The sequence below is a fragment of the Epinephelus moara genome, chromosome 8 (assembly GCF_006386435.1).
Source record: "Epinephelus moara isolate mb chromosome 8, YSFRI_EMoa_1.0, whole genome shotgun sequence".
Lineage (NCBI taxonomy): Eukaryota > Metazoa > Chordata > Actinopteri > Perciformes > Serranidae > Epinephelus > Epinephelus moara.
In genome coordinates, this window is record NC_065513.1 from 40584505 (window position 1) to 40606887 (window position 22383).

Here is a 22383-nt window from a genome sequence, read left to right on the forward strand (position 1 = left end):
TGTTAACCAGAAGCTGGATTTAGATTCGTAAAATGATGGAGAGTATTGATGGCAGGGTTTCCCACACATCTATTTCTTGTTGGCAAACCACCACAATGTCAGCATTCACTGCCACAAAATGATTTTCTATTTTTCGAACTGCGCCTCTCTCGCATGGCCACAGCACCTGGGCACGGATGGAGCGTCTGAGCGCTGGGTGCTGTTTGTTAATTCATAAGCATAACGCACTATTTGTTAAAATAACAGGGCTCTCATTTTAGTATCATCTATCATTTTTCCAGCCTACTTTAGATAAAACAGGCTGCATGCCCATGGCCATAAACCACATCCCCTGTGGTCAAGCACTGGATGTAACCTATGTAACGGCAGCAACAGAAAGAGTGTGTCTCAAATCGCATACTTCTGTTAGTACACTTCAATGAAGTACACTATGTGCTTTTTGCGGGGTGCACAAATTTCAACAGGGTGGTGTTGTCTCAAATCACACACTGCCTTTTTGCACTAAGAAATGAAGAAGTTTCGGCTGTTGCCGCAGCGGCCTGGGTTCGACTCCAGCCTGTGGCCCTTTGCTGCATGTCATTACCACTCTCTCTCTCTCTCCCCCCTTCACGCTTAACTGTCCTATCTATAAAGGCGGAAATGCCCAAAAAATATCTTTAGAAAAAAAAAAAAAGAAGAAGTGAAGAAGTTTCTTTTAACGGCCTCTTCTTCATTGTCTTGTCTCGCTATTCCACACTTAACTTTTAGACCATTTTGAGTGACCATTTCCTTGCTCTATGCAGTGTAAATGCACTTAGCACGCTTCTGCACTCAAAATATTAAGTGTACAGAGGTATGCGATTTGAGACACACTGAAAGTTTACCTTTCACTCACCTCTGCAGCAGCTCCTCTAATACTTAAATCTGATCTGATCAGCTGGAAGAAAGTCTTGTTGATTTTGCCTAAATTCTCTACCCCACTGCCACTGAGGCTAAAAAACAGAGTTCCGCTTGTGCTGTGTTCACGGACCGGCAAAACCTCCGAATTCAGTGAGGTGACACAGATTGGTCACAAAGACACATGGAGAAAAACAAACAAACAAACAATGTTTGCTGATCTGGTGTAAAAGTAGTCCACGGATCTATCAAGATGAAATGACAACCCGTCATCAAATACCAAAGCTCTGTCACGCCCAGTGGGGCTCCCTTTAGCATCTGTATGAAAAGCACAACTGTCTCCTGGGTAACACACATTTTTAACAAGTATTTAACGTCATGAAAAGGTCATCGTTAGGTTTAGGCAACAAAACCTGGGAGCAACCCAGGCTGTGGACAACACCAAGACCTTTTTTTTTTTTAAGTTTGCTTCTATTTCAAAATAATCACGACTTTATTAGAACTTGCCGGCATTAGCTGCTGTGGTAAAACATACCTCTCCTTAATTATCTGTATAGTTTAATTTTTTGATATTTAAATTTAGATTTCCCCATTAGGCACTCTAGAGCAGTTGATATTATTATTCTCTTCTTCAAAATTGATACGGTAGTTACAGTTGTTGCTTAAAAAGATCAATCTCACACACACCGCCCCTGCAGCTTCACTGACCAGATGTGTCTCACAAGTTGAGTTCAGACTGTTGAGTAACCCTTGGCTTCCCTACCCGACAGGAGGCCAGAAAGAAGATGAGTCCAGACACAAACTGGAACGGTCTAATCACTGTTTTAGAGGGAAATCCAAAGGGATGAGCAGAATGTAAACAAAGGCAGAAACGTATGGCTGCATTAATAAAACCTATATCTTTTGTTATTTTAGAGTGTGAGGCTGTAAATTCATTTGAAGAGTAAATTAAAGTCCAACATTTTTATGCAAGATGTTTTTTGTGCACTTTCATCCATTACTGTTGATTTAAAGGTATTTTAGTGGCTATATTTCAGAGTGTAGCAGGTTTATTATAGGACCTGCTACACAAAGTGTTGACTTTGAGCCTAAGGAGTCTGAAAAACACCGCTTGCACATGGCAGGTGCACATTCCTCCAGGGACAAGCCAGAAACCTTTAGGTAGTATTTAACACAGATGTTCAGTCCTCCCTAACATATAACAAGCACATGCACCCTGTGTCTTCCAAGTGCATGGATGGGAGGAGGAGTGAAAACATGCTAAGGTTCACGAGTCCATGAAAAGTGCAAATCAAAGGAATGCAAAAGATAATATGGCTGTAAATAATGATTGATTAGAGAAATGCTTGATTTTAACCTCACGGTATATTTTAAATATCTCTGCCAGGGAGAAGCCTGTGACCTTGATGTGTCAAAGGAAAATATTCAGGCCACAATATGTCCAATCTAAAACTCTGCAAAGTAGTTTTGACAAGGGACTGCATATTACAGGCCTTCTGCTACACTTAAGATTTTAAAAGGGAGCAAACCTGTATTATCGGACTTTTATTGTGAGCCTGCTGTGTTTGTCATTTATCTACTGGTTTCACAGCCTCACACTGAAAGACAGAACAGTCTAAATAGCAAAGTTAAAATCTGCTCTAAGATCACAGCAGTGACACTGTGACCTGTTTTTGCAATCAACAAATCCTCCAGAAAGTCACAAATATTTTATCTTCTCCTGGCCATGTCCAGGTCGGCAAATTCTCTCTGTTGCTGTTCATGTTTAATAGCTTACACCCATAGAAGCCGCTGGTGTTCCAGCTTAATGAGGGACCCTGTTAACTGATGACTTGTGTGTGTCTGTGGTTGCTCGTTTAACTTACATAAATGGTCTGTGTAGATGTTAACACAGGTGAGTGTGCATTTAAAATTAATTAAAGCAAAATTGAAGGGTTTTCCAAGGACACCTACATTAACTATTCGCGTTTTCAACAGGTACCGTCACTTTGCATTCCCACTTCACATGTGGCTGAGTCACCACTTCATATGGTCGCTCATTAAACTAAAACATCTGTTGCTCTCAAACAGCCCAATCAACTGATGGAGCAGCTGATTGATGAAGGGAGTCAGCTGATAGATCACGATTCCTTTTTATGCAATCAATTGATGAATCTCATTCAGGGCGCCCTATTTAAACTGCTCTGGCCTGCCTACTGTTGCTACTTCCTCTGCAAGCCGCTTTGCAACCTGCCTCCACCCCAGCTCCTCCTTTTCATGCTTTATCTGACTCATCAATGTCATTTCTGTTTGTCAGTGATGCTGTTCTGTTCTGTTCCCAGGGGGTCTTTGCTGCTGTTCTCCCTGCCTTAGGCTTTTCATGTAGGCGCATGGAAGGGCAGGGAGGTTTGCTCTCTCTCTGCCTAAGGCTTTCCTCATTTGCACATGGAAGGGCAGGGAGGTGTGCTCTCTCTGCCTATGGCTTTCTTCGTTTGCACATGGAAGGGCAGACAGGTGTGCTCTCTTTGCCTTAGGCTTTTCACGTAGGTGCGTGGAAGAGGCTTTCTGCGTAGGCCTAGGAAAGACAGAGAGTCCCCAGAATAGAGCCATATCGCTAAATATAATACTGCAAATCAAAATAATGTCTTCTTTGAGTTAAGTGTTCCTGACTGAACATAGAGAAGCCCCAAGTTACAGATTATTAAATTGTTGCAGTGGAAAAGGACAACAAGGAAGTGAGTTCCTGTGGATCTACAGTCTTTGTTGTGTGTGATTTAGGATATATTCATCCACGATAAAACACAAGAGGCTGCCTTAATACCAAAAGAAAATAAAGTAATCCCTTCAATAATCTGCTTCCCTATAAATCTGCAACTGTCTCCAAAATGAGAGCTCTTTAAGGACCGGTGACAAAGAGCAACCGTAGTTTATCCAGACTCCCAGATGGCCTCTACTTAATGCAAGACTTCCTTTGATACCAAGGGGACAGCTTAGTATGATTCCCCATCTTCCCAGTAGCAAATCAAGCTGATGGGTGTTTTAGTGGTGACGGTCCACAGCCCAAATGTGTTCCCAATGTAGTTGAAAAAAAAAAAAAAAATCCACTAATGCATTGAGTTTAAAAAAAAAATCCTGAGAGATTAGATTAAGTGTATCCGTTTTCATTTGCTCTGAAAATGGTCCAGGGGCCACATTTTTGGGGCGATGTCTCTGGACAATAGCAGCTGTTCACAGGAGGGAGGGGCACACAAGAAATCATTACAGTGGGGCTCATCCAGGCTTTCAGTGGCAAAACAGTGAGCAGAGTAGTGCCACTTGCATTCTGGGATATGTGATGTTTGATTTCATGGGTAAACAAACCTTTCATCCGCCCCGAAACGGCTTCCAAATGGCCCTCGGCATGTTCTCACTGGATTTGGCTTTTGTAACTTAACCAACTAATTACTCTTTCATTCAAGAAAATATTGCATGTCAGAGCTCAGCTGCGTCTCTCAGAGGAAACCCTGTCGAGATAATTCAAATACGTATGAATCAGATTAATCTCAGTCTATTATTATCTTTCAATTGCCATTTATTAAGAGCTCTGGATGACAATTGTATACAACATGAGGGTGGCTTAATCTTTCTTTTCCTCATTCCTTTCCAAATCCCTCAGTGGCAGATACGGTGCATTGAGAGACAGGGCACAGCTGCCATGTTGGCTGTGTGCACTAACATAACACACAATGCTTTGGCTATCCATTTTCTTTTTATAGACCAAGACACTAGCCATGAAATCCACGTCTTGTAATCAGCCAACAGTAATACTTCACAGTTAAATGTTATGGTTTTCCTCAAGACCTGCAACTGTGAGAAAGTGCAGCCAAAGTATTACAGTTCAAAGCTCAGACGCAAAGTGGTCGCATGAATCATGAGCCAAAACAACAGTTTTTGAGTCTATCATGTAAGTTTTTCTGCGCCTGTATCAGGTGAAGTCAAGTCTTAGAGCTAAAATAGGAGATAGATGCTGATCAGGTGATCTCAAATATCACAATGGTCGCTTCTCCAGACAAAAAGTCCTTTTTTGTCCACTTGATAGATGGTTCCAAACTGTTGGGGCCTTATACCCACCTCTCCACAACTCTGTGACACCATTCAAGTCAAGGTCATATGATAGCCCTGCAGGACTCTTTCCTTTCTAAAGGCTGTCCACCTTGGTCCTGCTGCTTTGAAATCAAACTTGCCATTGTTATTTTTACTGCCCATGACAAGGACAAAGGGACTGGGCAGCGGGGACACACACACAGCTTGTAATGCAATAGGGCTGGGAATTCCTCTTTAATTTCAATGCTATACTTGATCTCTGGGCTGCATGACTGACCACCTTATTATCTATAGCGACAGGAGCTTATCAATACAGAACTCGCTGGGTCCACAGACCAAAGACAAACACTTCCTTTATGCAGGATGTCCCCTCTGGGCATGAGACACGCAGCACAGGCCAACCAGCTAAATTCCACAACTGAATGGGTGGGAGACTGAAAATCATTTTTAAACAGTCAAATTAAAGGAGGACAAATAACACCTCTTCTGGAAAGCTTTCCTCAGTGTCTCGCAAATTGACAGTTGAGTATTAACTACAAGCAAGTTAGAGATCTCTAATAATGAATTGTTGTCAACAGCTCCGGAATAATATGTAAGGTAAGTTGAAAATGTTCACATTTGTTAGTTAACTGTTGGCTGTCACAAATCAGAACTACAAAGCATGTCCCTACATGTGTTGTAGAATATATCTGAATTATTATGCACATGTGTAATGCTGATGTTTCATTTTGGCATCATTGGGCAAAATAAACTTTGAACATATTGTAATACAAGTGGACTGCAAGACTTCTGCACCTCATCTTGGCTGCTTTCAGGCTTTAGAAAATCTAGGCCTTGACGGGAGACTCTGATTTATGACAGGTAATTTCAGAGACAGGGCGTTTCCATTGGCTGTTCTACAAACGCAGAGGTGCGCACACATCCCGTCAGTGAAAGCCTGATTCAGTGGTGAAGAACTGTGGAGAAAGTTGCTATCCCAGCACTGGCAACAACTACCGACATCACAAAGCAACCCCAAAAAGGAAGATGGACTTATCAAAAGTCTAAAAGAGAGTCTGACCATAAACAAAACAAAATGTGTCACTATCAGCAAAGCGTCTCAGAGACAGAGAGAACATTTTGCTAATAGTTTAACCTTCTGCTAAAATGAGCTAAAGGCTCACAGCTGCAGCCTCAAGCTCCCCTTTATGTAGCTAACGTTAACTAGAGTCTTGGATCACAGTGTTGTCCCCACCTCACTCTCTGCCACTACAGACCACCTCACTGGGAGTTGAGCGGACAGCAGCTCTTGAGACAGACCACCAGTCAGCGGTCGCAGCAACCTGAATTCAGCCAGGGCAAACCCCACAGCAGGGGACCAGACAGCTCCAACTCCTTGTCGGATCAACAAACTGTTGCTGCCATTACATAGCTTAGACTTAGCGCAACCAGCCCGCTGTTACCCCAAGCAGTAGGAGGTTTGTGCTGGCCAAATTCGAGCCACTACAGCCACTGACCTGTCTCTTGAGCTTCTGCCTACTCTCCTCCCTGAGAGGCAGTCCACAGTGGCGGAAAGCATGGTGGAGAGACCAAAGGATGGCTAGCTAGCTAATTCTGGAAAAGATTTCTGCGTAGCCCTGCTTTAAAAGTGAGACATATTCAGGAGCTTTGGAAACAAGATGAGATCCAAGAACTGTGGTCAGTTGTCAGATGACATTTACTTGTATTTATGATTTAAATACTTAAGACAAGAGAAGTTCCTGCAGACAAAGCCTACGCAATTATTTTTGTTGTTTTGAGTTTTGATGATTCCCAACATACACTGTTTTCTAATACTGTAAAATTTCTAACATTACATTCTTGAGACAATTTTTTAACACGCAATTGACTGACTTCACAGAGCTCAAGAAGTGAGCACCAAATCTTTCATGTGAAAAAAATCTTTGGCAATCTGATCTGTTAGTAATTCATTCTCGTTCACCAAGTTTGACAGGTCCAGTGCGACTCCCCTCGGTTTGTTCTTTATTACTGACACAACAAACTGACTTCTGTGATAGTCCAGGTGCTCAGGAATGAGCTGAGAGCAAACATACTCATTCACTCTAAATGGGAAGGCACTGTGCCAGGTGCATTGTTTTAATGAAGTCCCTGTTGTTGCTGAGTGACTGATGGCTTTACCAATACAATAAGAAACAAATTTATTTGCTTCTGAAGGGCAGTGAATATTTACTTTCAGGGTAGTCAATTGAAAAATCATTCAACATTAAACAACATCTGACGAAGATGAAAAACATAATCATGTCTGTCATGTAATTTCTTTGTAATGCACCATGAGTAACCATGTTATTCACTGTTTATGAAATAATATCATATAATACTATAAATCAAATGTTACTAATCATACCTGTTATATGAATGTGGTTTGGTTAATAGGATACATCTTCAAATGATTAGAAAAATAACTTTAAACTTGGGTCATTCTTTGGCAGTTCTAGTCTAGGGATGTCAGTTTTGGTAGATTGGAGCAGCATTTCGAAGCACTATCCATTTAGAGATGGCGACATTTTAATGTTTTGTGATGTAAATCTCTTGGCCTTTATTTCTTTTTCTGTTGGCTTTGTGGACCGACAGCTGGCCTGACCCATGGTAGCAGGACGCCATTGCCACAGAAAGATAATGGCCACCCTCCGGTCTACCACCCTGTAGCCCCAGTGATTGAGCAGCTTCATTTTTTTTTACCAGGACTACATAAGGAGAGCAAAATGTTTCCGCAGCAATGCTGTACTGCCACCATGGGTCAGGTGCCACTTGCTAGCTGCCACCCAGCCAAGGTGGTTGTGCGCAGTGCACTTAACTGAGGAGTAGCAAAATTAACATATGGACCGACATGTGTAACCTGTCAAAAACATTCTCAGCGGTTAACCTGTATTTTCCTGTAAAGGCTCAGACACAGGAACAAAGGCCCCCTTCTGCGTCGCCTCATATCGCCACATCCCGCCCAAAAGTTGAGCTGTACATGGACACACCACAAAGACTGCAGGTGATGTCAACTGGCAGTTCCATTCTGCACCTACATAAGAGGAAATAACTCTACACCAGCAGACGGCAGCAGTCTGTAATCGTCATTCAAAATGGAAACCGGAAGATTATCTTAGCCAGTTAGCACATTAACAAAACAATCCAGTGTTGAAAGTACAAAACATATGTTTCTGCCAATGAGCTCGATGGAAAAAGAAAAATGATTGTACCTAATGTAGCAACTCCCTCTTGCCTTTAGCTCTTTGTTTACTTTCCTCACTTCGGTTTCTCTTCTCATATGCTGAACAGAGTGATTTCATTCACCGATGGGCTCCCCTATCGGCAAAAAAACAGACACAAACAACACATCGACAAGGGCGGCAGACGCTCACCGACAGCCTAACTTTGACCGTTACTTGACAGTCACCTTGGTGTATCAGGGCCTTATAGAAAATGATCTCACAGTAGTACATTAACTGGACAGATTTATCTTGCATTCAAATAATTTTAAAACTAATCAAACTAAATTCAACTGTAAGATTAAGTTGGGTTTTTTTAAAATTACAAAGCATTCTGATGTATTTGCCTTTTACATCCACCAGTTTCTTAGTAAGTTATGTCAAACACTGGCTCACAGATTTAAGTGGAATTTGGTAGAAGATTATGGCATTTGTGCAGATTTGGTAACAAGTGTGAATGGAAGAATTTCTAAAATGATATCTTAACATTGCAATAAAGAACATATCTGAACATAGCTATTTTGTAAAGACATTCTACACTTACTTTGATTAAAAAAAAAGTTTGGCAGATGCTTTTATTCATCTTATTTATTTCAGTGCTTTTTAGTTTATGTCATAGGCGCAGTCTCTCTGTTTATCACAACCTTACAAGTGTCGGTATATTACTGCTTCATGCACAACTGCCTTTAACTGTGCCCATTCATTAGTTTAACATTAGTTTGATACGCTGCATATTGATACCATCAGAGCCTCTCCACAAACAGCTGAAAACAAACAGGGAGCAGAGTGGGTGGTGGCAGCACACCTTCAGTTTCAAATGTGAACCTTCCAACAATGGACACCCTCAGGCATCCTGTGCAGGTGTGACCTGGATTTGATAAAAAACTTAACTTCTTACCCAGTGCAAATAAAGCCAAAGCTGCCCAGGTGCAGCTTTTGTTTGTGTGTGACTTTTGGCAGGGAAGCAGCTTTCGCAACAGGGCCGGGAAATAACACACAAAGAAGGCAAGGCACTGAAAGCTTTACGAGTTTAGCTGATCAGAAAGATAGTGGAGGGCTCCTTCTACAGGCCAACAACTGAGTGCTTATGAGAAAACTTCAGGAAAAAAATGTATCGTCAATAATTTAAATGCAAAACAGGCTTTCTAGTGTTTCTTTGCCCTAATCCTAAAGAGAGGGGAGCAGGCGGGGGGGCAGGGACCGCACACAAAGGGAAGATGAGCTCTGTTCATCAAGAGTCATGTCTGCTATCAATCTTTTGTCATGCCATTTGGGGCCGGACAGAGGAGGCAGAATAAGCTGACAAGTGTATTAAATGACAGGTGTAATTTCAACCTGACTTGAAAGGCTGAGCGTGACATGAAAGGAGGACAAAGGAGTGACCCCTCTGATGAATGGGACAGAAGATGACAATGAATATGTCATCCATTTAAAGGACGGCCAATAACTCAGCTTTAAGTATTTTCTTTATCTCGTCCATTATGCGCCTAAAATGGATGATTTTCAGTGTCCTAACAGTCTTTCCCCACAATGATGAAACCCTTTATGATTAATCAAGTAGGTGATACTTGAGACAGTGATCCAATCCCATGTCTTAGTTTAACGCCTAACCATTGTTTTCAAATGCCTCTTTGCCCCCTGGAACAGAGTTACAATGGGTAGCAGTTGAAATCCTTTACTGTTTAATGGGACAACACTTTAAGACCCTGATAATTCATCTGTATCGTCATTATCATTAATGGCGTTTGTAATCAGACGCGACTATAGCAATATTGTTATTATCACATTTGCTCTTTATCTGATGGAGACAGAAAAGTAATTTGTTCACATCTTACATAAAAAAAATCAATAAAAAAAGAACAATGCTTCATCTCCAGGCCACTAGCAGTACTCTGTGCACTAATGATAGCAACCCATGCTCCTACCCTGCCAGTATGCATTAATATTGGAGAAGCAATAGCAAGTGCAGAAACTTGGCTGGTGGGTGTTTGGGCGTCATATGCCATCTAAGGGGGAGAATGCAAGATGGAAATATGTCAAAATGTGGGACTTCATTTCATTTTTATAAGCCTGTGACTTATTTATCTCTCCTGACACATTTCTTAATCATTTTACTAAATGGATTTTATACCGTTTCATGTGTGCAACATAAATAGATAAATAAATAAATTTATAAATAAATAAATAAAACTAGTTAGGTAGCTAGTTAGCCACCAAAACATTGGCATACTAACATTTTTTTGTTGTTGTTATGGACCACAATACATTTAAATAACATTAAAATAAGACAGTACAGTTATTTCTCATAACACTCAATTTGGAGTTTGCCTCTCATAAACATTCATTTAGAGGGCCATGTAACCCTAACACTTCCCCCTACCCCTCTATCCCAACAAGAATCGGAACACTCTACCACTAGATATGAACGTGCAAAATGGAGGAGTAAAGGCTAAGGGATAAATGATAAGAAGTGCATTGGGATTGAGCCAGTGTCAAGCAACACTGGTTGAGTTTACAACAAAGACAGTAAAAGTTTAAAGAGGAACACCACCTAAATTAATAAGTCCAATATGTTATTTCCATGGCTTTCCACCTCCTCTCTCAAAGCCAGAGACCAGAGAACTCTGAAACTTGTGATGTCACTGGGTGTAAAGTTTGGATCTGCTCCATAGACAATGAATGGGAGACTGATTTTGTGAATCCACAATTTTTTTTTTTTTTTGCCTGGCTTCACTCTATTCTAATGTTCTCAGATCTGAAACTGAAAATGTACCCATATACTGAGAACACAGCTCCAGACTTTATACCATGTAACGTCACAAATTTAAGTTTTTGCACTCTAGTTTCTGGACTTGGGAAAGAGTTGTTCATGTTTACCTATGTTTTTAGACTGTCTTAGACCATAGGAATAACAAACCCGGTCTCACTCCAGCATCGGACACCAACGAAAAAAGCCAACCTTTCATGTCGTCATGATATGCGTCCAGTCGGTATTATAAGTTAACGGTGCCCGGTGGCGTCAGGGGAGATGCAGTGGGACAATAAGGAAAGTTAAGGTGGCGGAAGGTCAAGAAGGGCCGGGTGGAGGGGTGGTGGCATAGCTGTCAAGTCCCGTTTTGGCCGGGAAGCTACCGTATTTTACCCCTCTTTCCCGCCGTCCTCCCGTATTAGTATTTTCCTGTAAATCTCCCGTATTATAATATAATTTAAAAAAAACAAAAAAACAAAACAAAACACATTCCTCTGCCTCTCCAAACTGAACTGTCACTACCCTCGCGACAACTGCCACCTGCCACCTGCCACCTGCCACCTGCCACCTGCAGTAGCCTGGGTGGCAGTTGTCGCGAGGTTAGTGTCGACAGCGGGTCTGGTTGACAAGTGGTTATTTTAGATTTCCTGTACACCCAGGGACGGGTTTTGCTATGGGCAATGTGGGCGACTGCTCAGGGCGCAATCTATGTGAGGGCACACAAGCGCCCTCCAAAAAAAACCAAAACAAAACAAAAAAACAAAACTCGCCAGTTTTCCAGACTACCGCTCATTTCCATGTCAAGTTAGCGGAGTGGGCGCTAGGGCGCCCCTATTATCATGTTTCAACCAGCAGCAGAAAGGAAAGGCGAATCCTGGCAGTTGTGGGTTGAACGGGGGTCACAGACAGGAAGGAGGCTCATAGTGCTCTGTGGCGCAAGATAACGGCTTACCGGCGACAGAGAAGTCCGACTCCAGGTCCGGTAATTTCCGCTTTCGTTGGCGTCATGACTGCCCAGTAGTACCTGGACAACTGTGCCATGGCGGCACACAGGTATGTGACGTGTCAGAGGAGAAACGAGCCGTTCACATTTCTCTCTTTGTGGCAGGTAACAGCCCACAAACCTCACCGCACTTTAGGGACTGTTCTTTACTTATAGAGGGACTGTTCTTTACTTGTCGGGGGAGGAGGGTGGCTGGTTGATTTTTATTTTTGCTGTTTTTGAAGTATGAATAAGTCAATAAGTAATTTATTCCATTGAAATATCATTGATGTATTATAGAAAAGTGATTTATCTTTTTATAAATGACAAAAGGCACATCTGCCTCATTTTTGCGGGCGCCGAAAAATTTCCCTTATTTTCAAATCCAAAACTTGACAGGTATGGGTGGTGGATGGGTCCAACAACTACAACCTTCAACCGGGAGGCCAGTGTTTGCTTGTCTTAAGGTTGTAAAGTCAAACCCTGATCCTTTTTTTTTTTAAATCCAGCCACGTGCTTTTGTTGCGTACACCCAACCATGTTCATGTGTTGGCTAACGTAACCAAGTGCGTTTGTTGTTGAAGGAAAAAAACGTCGGTTTGCGGTGTTGATACCATCAGAGCCTCTCCACAAACAGCTGAAAACAAACAGGGAGCAGAGTGGGTGGTGGCAGCACACCTTCAGTTTCAGATGTGAACCTTCCAACAATGGACACCCTCAGGCATCCTGTGCAGGTGTGACCTGGATTTGATAAAAAACTTAACTTCTTTTCTTAAATAGTGCATTTATTTTGAAAGAGACTGTATGCAAACTACATTTCCTGTGAAAACGGAAGTGTATTTTGAAAATAGACGATGCATGTAAAAGGTAAAAGTTGACTTGGCGTCCCAGAACATCAACAACCAATGTATCCAGGGTACCTTCTCGATGATATGGAAAGTTCATGACCAAACGTCGATATGTGATGAGGGAGAATGTGTTGGAGTAACATGTATGAATTTGGCCATAGTTCCCCTTTAAAGCCAAAAAAGGGCATTTGGGTTTGATTTGGATTTTAAATAAGTTCAAAGAAAACCTACTTATGTAATTTCCACATGAAGGAAGACTGGCTGTTTTTGACAAAGTTGGTGGCTCTCCTAAAGCACGGCAATAGAATGACTTAAATGCTACTTAAAATAACAATAATGTACAAACATAAAAAATAATGGGGAAAAAGTGAAAAACACGTGTAGGACAAGGACTGCTTTGCATTAGAGTGCAGTAAAAACGAGTAGATGTGAGGACCTGGAATGCGTTAGTGGGACTGATCCTCAGGTTTGAGGAGCCTGGCAGATAGGAGCTCAAGTCATGTGTTTCAATAGGCCCTTAGAAAGCCCACGTTGAACAGTGTGAAAGATACCTCACGACACTGGGTGGTCTTATTATTGAACCTTATCGAAGATTAACGTGGGTAATTTGACACTTTCATAAAGAGGATTTTAGGAGCAACAGAGAGCGGCGGGAAGAAATCCAAACCGTGTCCAATTTCTTTATGACGCATAATTGTTTGAAATTTCTGGCAGATGTTAGAATGAAAATACAGCATGTGCAACATATGTATAAATACCACATGGATACCAGCAAATTACAATATTAATGATAAAACACATACACACAGTACAATATGAATGAGTGTGCATGAAACCAGGTACAACACATGTTTTACTGTATGTCCGCACATGTGCAAATGTTGTCTGGAATGCATCTGTGTAATGTAAATATACCAATGAGGTCAAGCCTCGTCAAACTGTATAAAGATTACCTGTTACTTAAACAGTTTCAAAGAGAAGAGGTATTAAGCGCACAAATGTGGGTTCAATTTTAAACAGAGCGGGGCCTCAAAGGAAAATAAACATCTTCCTGATCCAATTTTTCAGCAGAGGAAGCTCTTAAGAGATGAAAAAGAAGAAGAGGTGGGAAAATGTCTTGACAGCAAAACAACGCTGGTAATCCACAACATGATATTTTGCTTGTTTTATTCTGTCACTCTTCTCTTTATACAGGAAGGGGTACTTTAAAACACTTAATTTTTCACTGGAGGTTTCTTTGGAAGGAAAAAGCTGTATCTCTCAAATGGTTTAAGTTATGAAGAGCTGACAGAAAGAAGAGGGGGGCTTTTGCGTGGTAGTGTTTACACAGCGAACATCCAGCGGGAGAACTTCTGGTGTTACTACCTCTGTTCCCCTTCGTGCACTTCATGTGATCTCATAATTGCAAAGCCCACAGGGGCAGGTAAATGGAGGTCAAACAAAACTCCTTTTTTGTACTCCAGCATCTTAGAAGTGAATCACTTGAAGTCAATCAACGCGAACACTCCCTGCAGAACAATGCCGAATACGACCCCCAAATGGTCCACATTCCATTCATCATATACCGTCAGAGGAGACAGAGAATTGTGTTAAAAGCAAGTGTTTGTAGTAAAAACAGTCAGCTTCATGGTCACAAGTTAAAATCGCTCCCTGGTGCATCAAAGTTTAATTAAGCATGCAGGCTTTGTCCATGAATCAAGAGCTCCTAACTGTAGGGCTCACGCAACAGCTAAGCTTGACTTCAGAGAGGACAGATCTGTGAGGCAAACGTCCAGATCAGATGCCCAAAGCACCTCGAATAAAAGAGCACACTTCTACTCCCACTCCCAAGGTCCCACCAGGTGTCTGAGCTCCTCTCCCACTTCAACTTATGAGAATACGATTCTAACCGATTGTATTCATAATTATAACCACAGCTGAGGGTTGGAGTTGGGATGGACCACTAATTTGAGAGGTGAGCCCAAAGGCAAAGCTCCACCTTCACCTTTGCCTGCATCACTGCTTACGCCACACCTGTGCGTCTTTTGATCTTGTGTTTCATCTTGCAGTCACACTTGAACGACACCTAAAGTAGAGCTGGGTATCTCAATATAATTTTCCTAGATGTTTGATGAAGCTTTGATATAATTACATAGGGCTGTGCCCGAGTCAGAATTATGCTGGTCAAATCTGATTTGGCCGTTCAAAACAATTTTTTTCATGGAAGGTTTTAGAGTTTAAACTCAGCAGGACGTTCAATGTAACAGCGGCATTCACATAATACAGAAAACAAGGTAACGGCGCAACCGACAGATTGGAAATGTGCAACATTTCTTTCTGACGCTGGATATCAGACAAAAGCCTGAGACTGCGTCGCATTAAATTGCTGGAAGCTGTAAATTCACCACTTTTAAGCAGAGGAAAGAAGACAACGTTATCTTGGAGCAAAGTTTCTCCTCCTCAGCTGTCTGTACCAAAGAGTAGTGTGAAAGTCAAGAGCGCTCACTCCGCAGCAAAATACGGGGACCAAAACTTCTCCAGAAGTACACTGCACAGCAAACTGACTACAAAAAAAAATATAAAAAACTTCCTCAACTTGAAGCAATCTCTGTCAAGTGAGGGCCACTGCTGTTAACCAGAAGAAGTGGAAGAAGAAGTAGTAGCAGAAGAAGGACACGAGACCAGCCACCAGGCTAATGCTCAACGTTATAACGTTACAGCAACTTATAAAAGTTAATTTTAGTATGACTGTTTTGACCACAGATAACAGCGCAGTGCTATCTCAAGACTGACTTTGCCACATAACGTTAGCGACAATAGCTGAGAACACCTTCTCACCACAAACCAACCGCACCAGAGTTCCTTTGGAACCGGACTGAGACCACCTCTTCAGGAAGGTCTCGAATACTCCAAACATCCAAAACTTGTACAGAGAACACTGAGCACAGTTGGATTTTTTCTTTTTCTTGGTTACATTGTCGGCTAAAACACTTACAAAATATTTAAAACCGCCTATGCAAAAGGTTTGACATGCTGACTGGAGTTAACAATTCTTTGTCCATTTATCGTTAATTGATATTATTTGATTATAACTGTTTTGTATCCACCTCAGACCTGTGAAATGTTCCGCTGTTTGGCAAGAGTTTGTCATGTTCTGACAATAAATAATTGTTTAAGCCACAGAGGGATGTCGTATGCTGTAAAGCCCTCTGAAAAATCAGCCTTTAAACATGAAAGAAATTGATTTGACATTTATCATGATAATCATTGATACTGACTGCTACAACGTGGTAACACTTTTAGCCATAGCACCCATCCCTAAGTCTTAAAACTATTTGAGCTCCAGCCCAAAGGAGGCATTTTCTGACCATTTCCTGGCAGAGCACCTCAGCGGTGTGGACTTTCATTCCAACCGCTTCACACTCTGTTGCAAGCTGCCCCAGTGTGTGCTGGAGGTCACGGTCTGATGCAGCCAACCAGACTCTCTCTACTACTCATCAGCTGCACCTGGAGATTCTGTCCATGAAAATCACAAACAGAACCTGTGACCAGGCCTTTGCAGAGCTCAGCTGCTACTGGCCAACTGTGGAGAATATGGACACAGCTCGCTCTGCAGATAAACAAAAACCGGACTCAGACAACAAGTCATAATGGTCCTGCCACTCTATTTTGTACCCACCACAAGAAACTCCTGCCACATTACCATTGCAAAGCTTTTAGACTACCTCAGTGATCTTTGCCAGAAATCTCTGCCAGAGAAATCTGAAAGGGAATCCTTATCTCTCAGCACTCAGCCAGGCATCTTCTTGGCACCTCCCGCACTTGGCAGCTCTGAAAAATGCTGCACAGACGCTGTGAAGACATGAGCTCAACTATATCTAGTTAGTACCACTTTACCACCCGCACCAACTCATGACTCTGTTCTCAATCTCAAAAGATGCCATTTCTCATCTTGGACTTTACCAAGGCCCGCATGCTTGCCATTCGACTGACAATATACTTGACCTTTACACCTCTTGCAGGTGATGAAATAAAAGTATAACAGCTCAGATATAGTCCATAAGCAGCTCGGTTTATACTACACTGAGTGCCATTGATTATAACCCGATCAGGCCTCGCAGGTCAGCAGGCACAGGGTTTCTAGCTGTACCTAGAATTAGATCCAGTTCTGGTGAGGATGCCTTTCGTTGCTGTGGTCCTGCTGAGTCCAGCAGAACTCTGATCCACATTTAAAAGCAAACTCAAGACATTTAATTCTCCCAGGCGTATGGTTAATTAGTGTGTGTGTATACTCACTTGACCGCACTTTATCATGTTGATGTTTGTGTGTTCTCTATATTGTTATATCAATATTGATGACTATTGCTCATACTTATATATGTTTATGCAAACTATGTTCTCGTATTTAATTTTATCTGTTGTCTTTCATTGTAAAACACTTTGACTTCACATGTAAAGAAATGTACTACATAAATAAAATTGCCATTACATTGACAGATGAAGAAATGAACATGACATTGACCCTATCATATCGTATAATATTGCCCGTTGTGTGTACGTGTGTGTTTGTTAACATAAGAATGCCACTAACATTTTGGCTAACCTGAAATAATACCTGAATAAACAGCAGGGTGTTCCTGATGGGGATGTGATGAGACACATATATGCTGAGGCACATTTTGCTGACATTTCTGGTTATTTGTTTTATTAATCTTTATATGTTTTAATGTTTTCCACATTCCAATTCCAACTGTGTGCATGCCCTCAGGGATTCAAAGTCCATTGTTGTTTGAAAGTGTACACTTGCACTATTATTCTATTGTATCAGTGGCATAAAATGGTCTTAAAATGACAATAATATTGTTTATCGCAATTATTTCTGGAGCAGTATACTGTCTACTTTTAAAAAGCGAAAAGGGAATAGAGGCAAGACAACAATGGAACATAAGCAGCTACACTGAGATTACAAGTAGAAGTCTTATGTAGAGTGAGCATGGTGGTATATGTGATTTGAATCGGCGGTTGCAGGTATGTCCTCAAATCAAATTTACAATATGTGTGTTTGTATACAGAATATGTTTGAAATGTATAATTGAGATTGACTGAGAGATTATTGCTTTAATATAGTATGTATGGCAGTACAGGAATAAGTGTAAGTGCAATTGATCTAGTCAGGCACTGTCGTCTTGTGTTGTGTCTTAAAGTAGAGCAATAAGTGTCCGACTGGAGAAGATTTAATGGCTAGATTATTTCTGTAGTTCTGAAAAGTCAGGGTGTTATGATTGAGTGAGAGTGAAGTGCAGTGATGAGTCAAAGGGAAAAGGTTCCCATGGATGTTGTAAGTTCTGTTGTATAGTTTTGCTATTGGTTCAATGATTTCCTTTCTGTTGAGGGACCAAATTGAGAGTCAGTAGCGTATTGTTGAGAGAATGATTGCATAAAAATATGTGTCCACAACAGAAGGGTCGAGGTATGGTGTGATGTTGCTGTGGGCATGCAATGTCTCTGAGAAGAAGGAAGACAAATGTTGAAAAGAATAACATGCGCTAGTTCTTAATACACCATAAGACTAATATTGATACCAATTGTACAGTTTATGCTGTGAAAATACATAATTTTGTTTCGAAGATTGTGAATACTCCTCCAGGCCTGTACCCCGGCTCTTCAGGTGAGACCCCTACAGAAATGATCTTAGCAGTTCTATCTAAAAGAACACCTTGGAAAAGGTAGCTAGAGTTTGGTAAACGGGGTTTTATGGAGGGGAGAGGGGTGGGCAGCTGGCTCTCATGGTATTTGGGGAGGAATGGTGGGTGGAGGGGCTGAGGGGATGGGGGGAGCATTTCCGCTCAACTTGACACAGTATGGATTTTGTTCCCATCCTAATGGAATTGCAGAAATATTTGAGGGGAATCCCATTACGTAGCAATTGGAGTGCTGTAATAATGTACTCACAGTCATTTTCCCACTGCGGTTGGCCTCCTCTCGCTCTGCCAGGGCTTTCAGGAAGTTATCTTTGAGTTCTTTTCCTGCACTTGCCAGTGTCCTGGAAAAGACAACACTCAAACGGTTTGAAATGTTTCTCTTAACCTGAAAAAAAAAAAAGTCACATGAAGCCTTAAAGGTTCTTTATGGAAGCTTTCCACCCTTTCACATGTCGTAGCTGCGGGGTACTCTGGCCTATCTCTGCTCTAACATTAACAATCAACTAAACAGTCATCCTTATTGAAATGGATTGAGTAAAATGTTTTTCTAATCTGATCGGACACTGCAGAGGAGGGATATTTCCTTTTCCATGTCTCCATGACTTTCCTTACTAAGTACAATACAACATTTAACAGGGCTTAATTAAAATGTATGATGAAAACAAAATGTAGATTTAAGTAGATGCAACAGAAAGCGAGCATGACATGCAGTCAAAGTCATGAGGTAGATTCCAGACAGCATCTAATGTGTCAGCACGCAACACTTCACCAAAGCTGCCAAACTCCCAGGACACTCCCAAATACTCTACATACCATTTCTAAACAGAAATTATAAAAAATGTTGATAAGTCAGTGTCTTTACTCTGAAAGAAACCTGAAAACTACAGCGATCATGCAGAATGTCACAGTGTCACAGCTGTCCTTCCTAATTTCAGTATGCAGAGCAACATCATATCAGAGTATAATGACTTTATATGTGATACTATGGCAGCTTTTTACACTTAGGCTGGCCTGTTTCCATGGAAACATGGTTTTGGCGCGCTGTGATGTATCCACACCTGAAAAAACATTGGCACTAATATTTGAACAGTTAACACTGCAGTACGAGCAACAGAACGCTGGCTCGCGTCCAGGATTGACTGTGCTAAACATTCATCAGATCCACAGCGAGTTAACGTCTTAAAGGCAGTAAACAGGTCATTGGGAGCCTCTCAGTTGTGGTTGAGAATGTTCAAGAAGAAAGACGGTAAAAAAAATGTAGAAAGGCCATTCACTAAATCAAAGTTACAACACCACTGTTTCTATGGACTTTAACCATGTGAAACAATAACCTGCACTGAACAGTTTTAATTTTCTTCCATTTTTTCATGTGTTTACGACAAATTTGCGTCTTTTCTTTCTCATTTTTTATATCTGGTGAACCACTGGTGTGTTTGGTGTTATATCATGCAAGCTCTTTTCCTTACACTTACAGGTGCATTGTGGGAACAACTTACCTACTTGCTTCAGATAGACATTGACAGTGTTGGGGAGCAGTGAACTACATGTAATTTAACCGGTAGTTTCTGCAGTAGCTTGCTGATAGTTAAACTACATTCATATTTGCAAAGTGATTCAAGTAGTTAAAATATTTTTGCCATTTTGATGTGGTTAATAACTGAACAAATTTTGGGCCATAAAAGAAATTAAGTTATTTTTTATTTCTCCACTATAATTGAACCCCTTTGACCACAATTAGTTGCAAGTATTAATTAGCCATATTTATTGACAAATGTTCAGAGAAATTGTTGCTATTTTACAAGTTACCTCCGTATCTGAGTAATCCTGCTCAGTCCAGTACCCCCACCTGGACTCTAGTTTCCACTGATGGACTCAGGGGATGGGGCCCCCCCTGGTGCCACCTCGGTTGAAAAGGCCGCAATAAAGCGCCCTCTTGAGTGGTGAAAACGAGAGGATGGTCCCTTTTGGCTGCCCTCTTGAGTGGCGAAAATGAGAGGATTTGCCCTATCAGCTGCCCTCTTGAATGATGACAACAAGCGGATGTGCCCTTTTGGCTGCCCTCTTGAGTAATGACAACGAGAGGATGCGCCTTTTTGGCTGCCCTCTTGAGTGATGACAACGAGAGGATGCGCCTTTTTGGCTGCCCTCTTGAGTGATGACAACGAGAGGATGCACCTTTTTGGCTGCCCTCTTGAGTTGGCTGCCCTCTTGAGTGATGACAACGAGAGGATGCACCTTTTTGGCTGCCCTCTTGAGTGATCAAAACAAGACGATGTGCCCTATTGGATGAAAACGAGCAGATGTGCCTTTTTGGCTGCCCTCTTGAGTGATCAAAACAAGACGATGTGCCCTATTGGATGAAAACGAGCAGAAAACAAGACGATGTGCCCTATTGGATGAAAACGAGCAGATGTGCCTTTCTGGCTGCCCTCTTGAGTGATGACAACGAGAGGATGCGCCTTTTTGGCTGCCCTCTTGAGTGATGACAACGAGAGGATGTGCCCTATTGGATGAAAACGAGCAGATGTGCCTTTTTGGCTGCCCTCTTGAGTGGTGAAAACAAGAGGATTTGCCCTAACAGCTGCCCTCTTGAATGATGAAAATGAGCGGATGTGCCATTTTGGCTGCCCTCTTGTCCCCATGTCATGCAGTAGGTGCCCTTTTTTCCTTTTTGCCCCTGCCCTTCAAACATCCTGAGTCCGTCACTGCTAGTTTCTAAAGGCAGCTGTCTGACTGATGGACACTATACAAGACCTAAAATGCCACTGCACTTTCTTATGAATAGTGGGGTATTTCAATGTTTTAGTTTATGACCTGTGAACAAGTAGGCTCTTAATTGGCATTTTTGCTGGCATGTGACTTTTTTGTGTTATATGTTGTTATAATTTCGTATTAGTTTTTACAAAGTAGTTCGAACTACTATTTTTTTATGTTTAGTTACACAGACTATATTTCCCCCTCGGACAGCTTTGGTGTAGCTCACCTCCTTCAGTGAGAAGTCATTGGTAGCTTGTAAAGCTATGCTTTAAAAGTAAGTTCCCCAACACTGGGCACTGATGATTGTTAAGTGCCTGTTTTATTTGCCTTGCTCTCTAGCCTGCTGCAAACTGTGCAATACATATTTGGAGTTTTGCCCACATCCCCTAACACCACCCAACTAAACTCTTGTTTCCAGGAGAATCAAAAAGCTCACTTGCGCTTCAACTCATAAACTTTGTCTTTACCTGCCAGCCGCCATTTTCAAGCATATCCAATCAATATGGCACATGTGCAACTCTTAACAGAGATGCGAGTGGAGCAAGATGGCTTACTCCTTAGCTACGTCCATCATCAGCTTCAGGAAGAAAATCATAAAACCCAATTGCCCAATCGGGCAAGTTGCTAAATTTACTAGCCAAATGTGGCATTTTATTTGCTGCAGGCAATTGGGTAATCCTAATTGCTATGCCCTGAGACATAAACATGAAAAAACAGTCTAAAATTTTCAAATTTATGATTTGTGTCAGGATATATTCGGGCGGCTGTGGCTAAGGAGGTGGAGTGGGTCATGCACTAATTGGAAGATTGATTCCTGGCTCCTCCTGTCTACTTGTCGAAGTGTCCTTGGCCAAGATACTGAACCTGGAATCGCTCCCGATGGCTGTTCCATCTCTGTGTTAGTGCATTTTAAACTGAGTAGCAGGTGGCACCTTGTACAGTAGCCTCAGCCACTAGTGTGTGAATGAATGTGTGAATGTGACTGTTGTGTCAAAAGCGCTTTGAGTGGTTGGAAGACTAGAAAGGCGCTATACATGTGAAGTCCATTTAGCATTTTTTCAAATGTCCAATACATGCTGCTATGAATACATCTGCTCTGTACCAAAATAGTATTGAGGTTCAATATTTAGTCCTTCACACAGTTGTGAGACGAAGTAATAACCCTAGACTTCCATGAAAAACACCTGTTAGT

At 41.7% G+C, this 22383-nt stretch overlaps 1 protein-coding gene across 1 annotated transcript in view; it reads right to left on the reverse strand.

The window, feature by feature from the left end:
* cfap299 (cilia and flagella associated protein 299) overlaps positions 1–22383 on the reverse strand; it is a 127385-nt gene that overhangs the window by 78785 nt on the left and 26217 nt on the right. The window contains exon 3 of the mRNA XM_050051227.1: positions 18685–18775. Coding sequence (XP_049907184.1) covers positions 18685–18775 — 91 coding nt within the window. The remainder of the gene's footprint in view (positions 1–18684; positions 18776–22383) is intronic.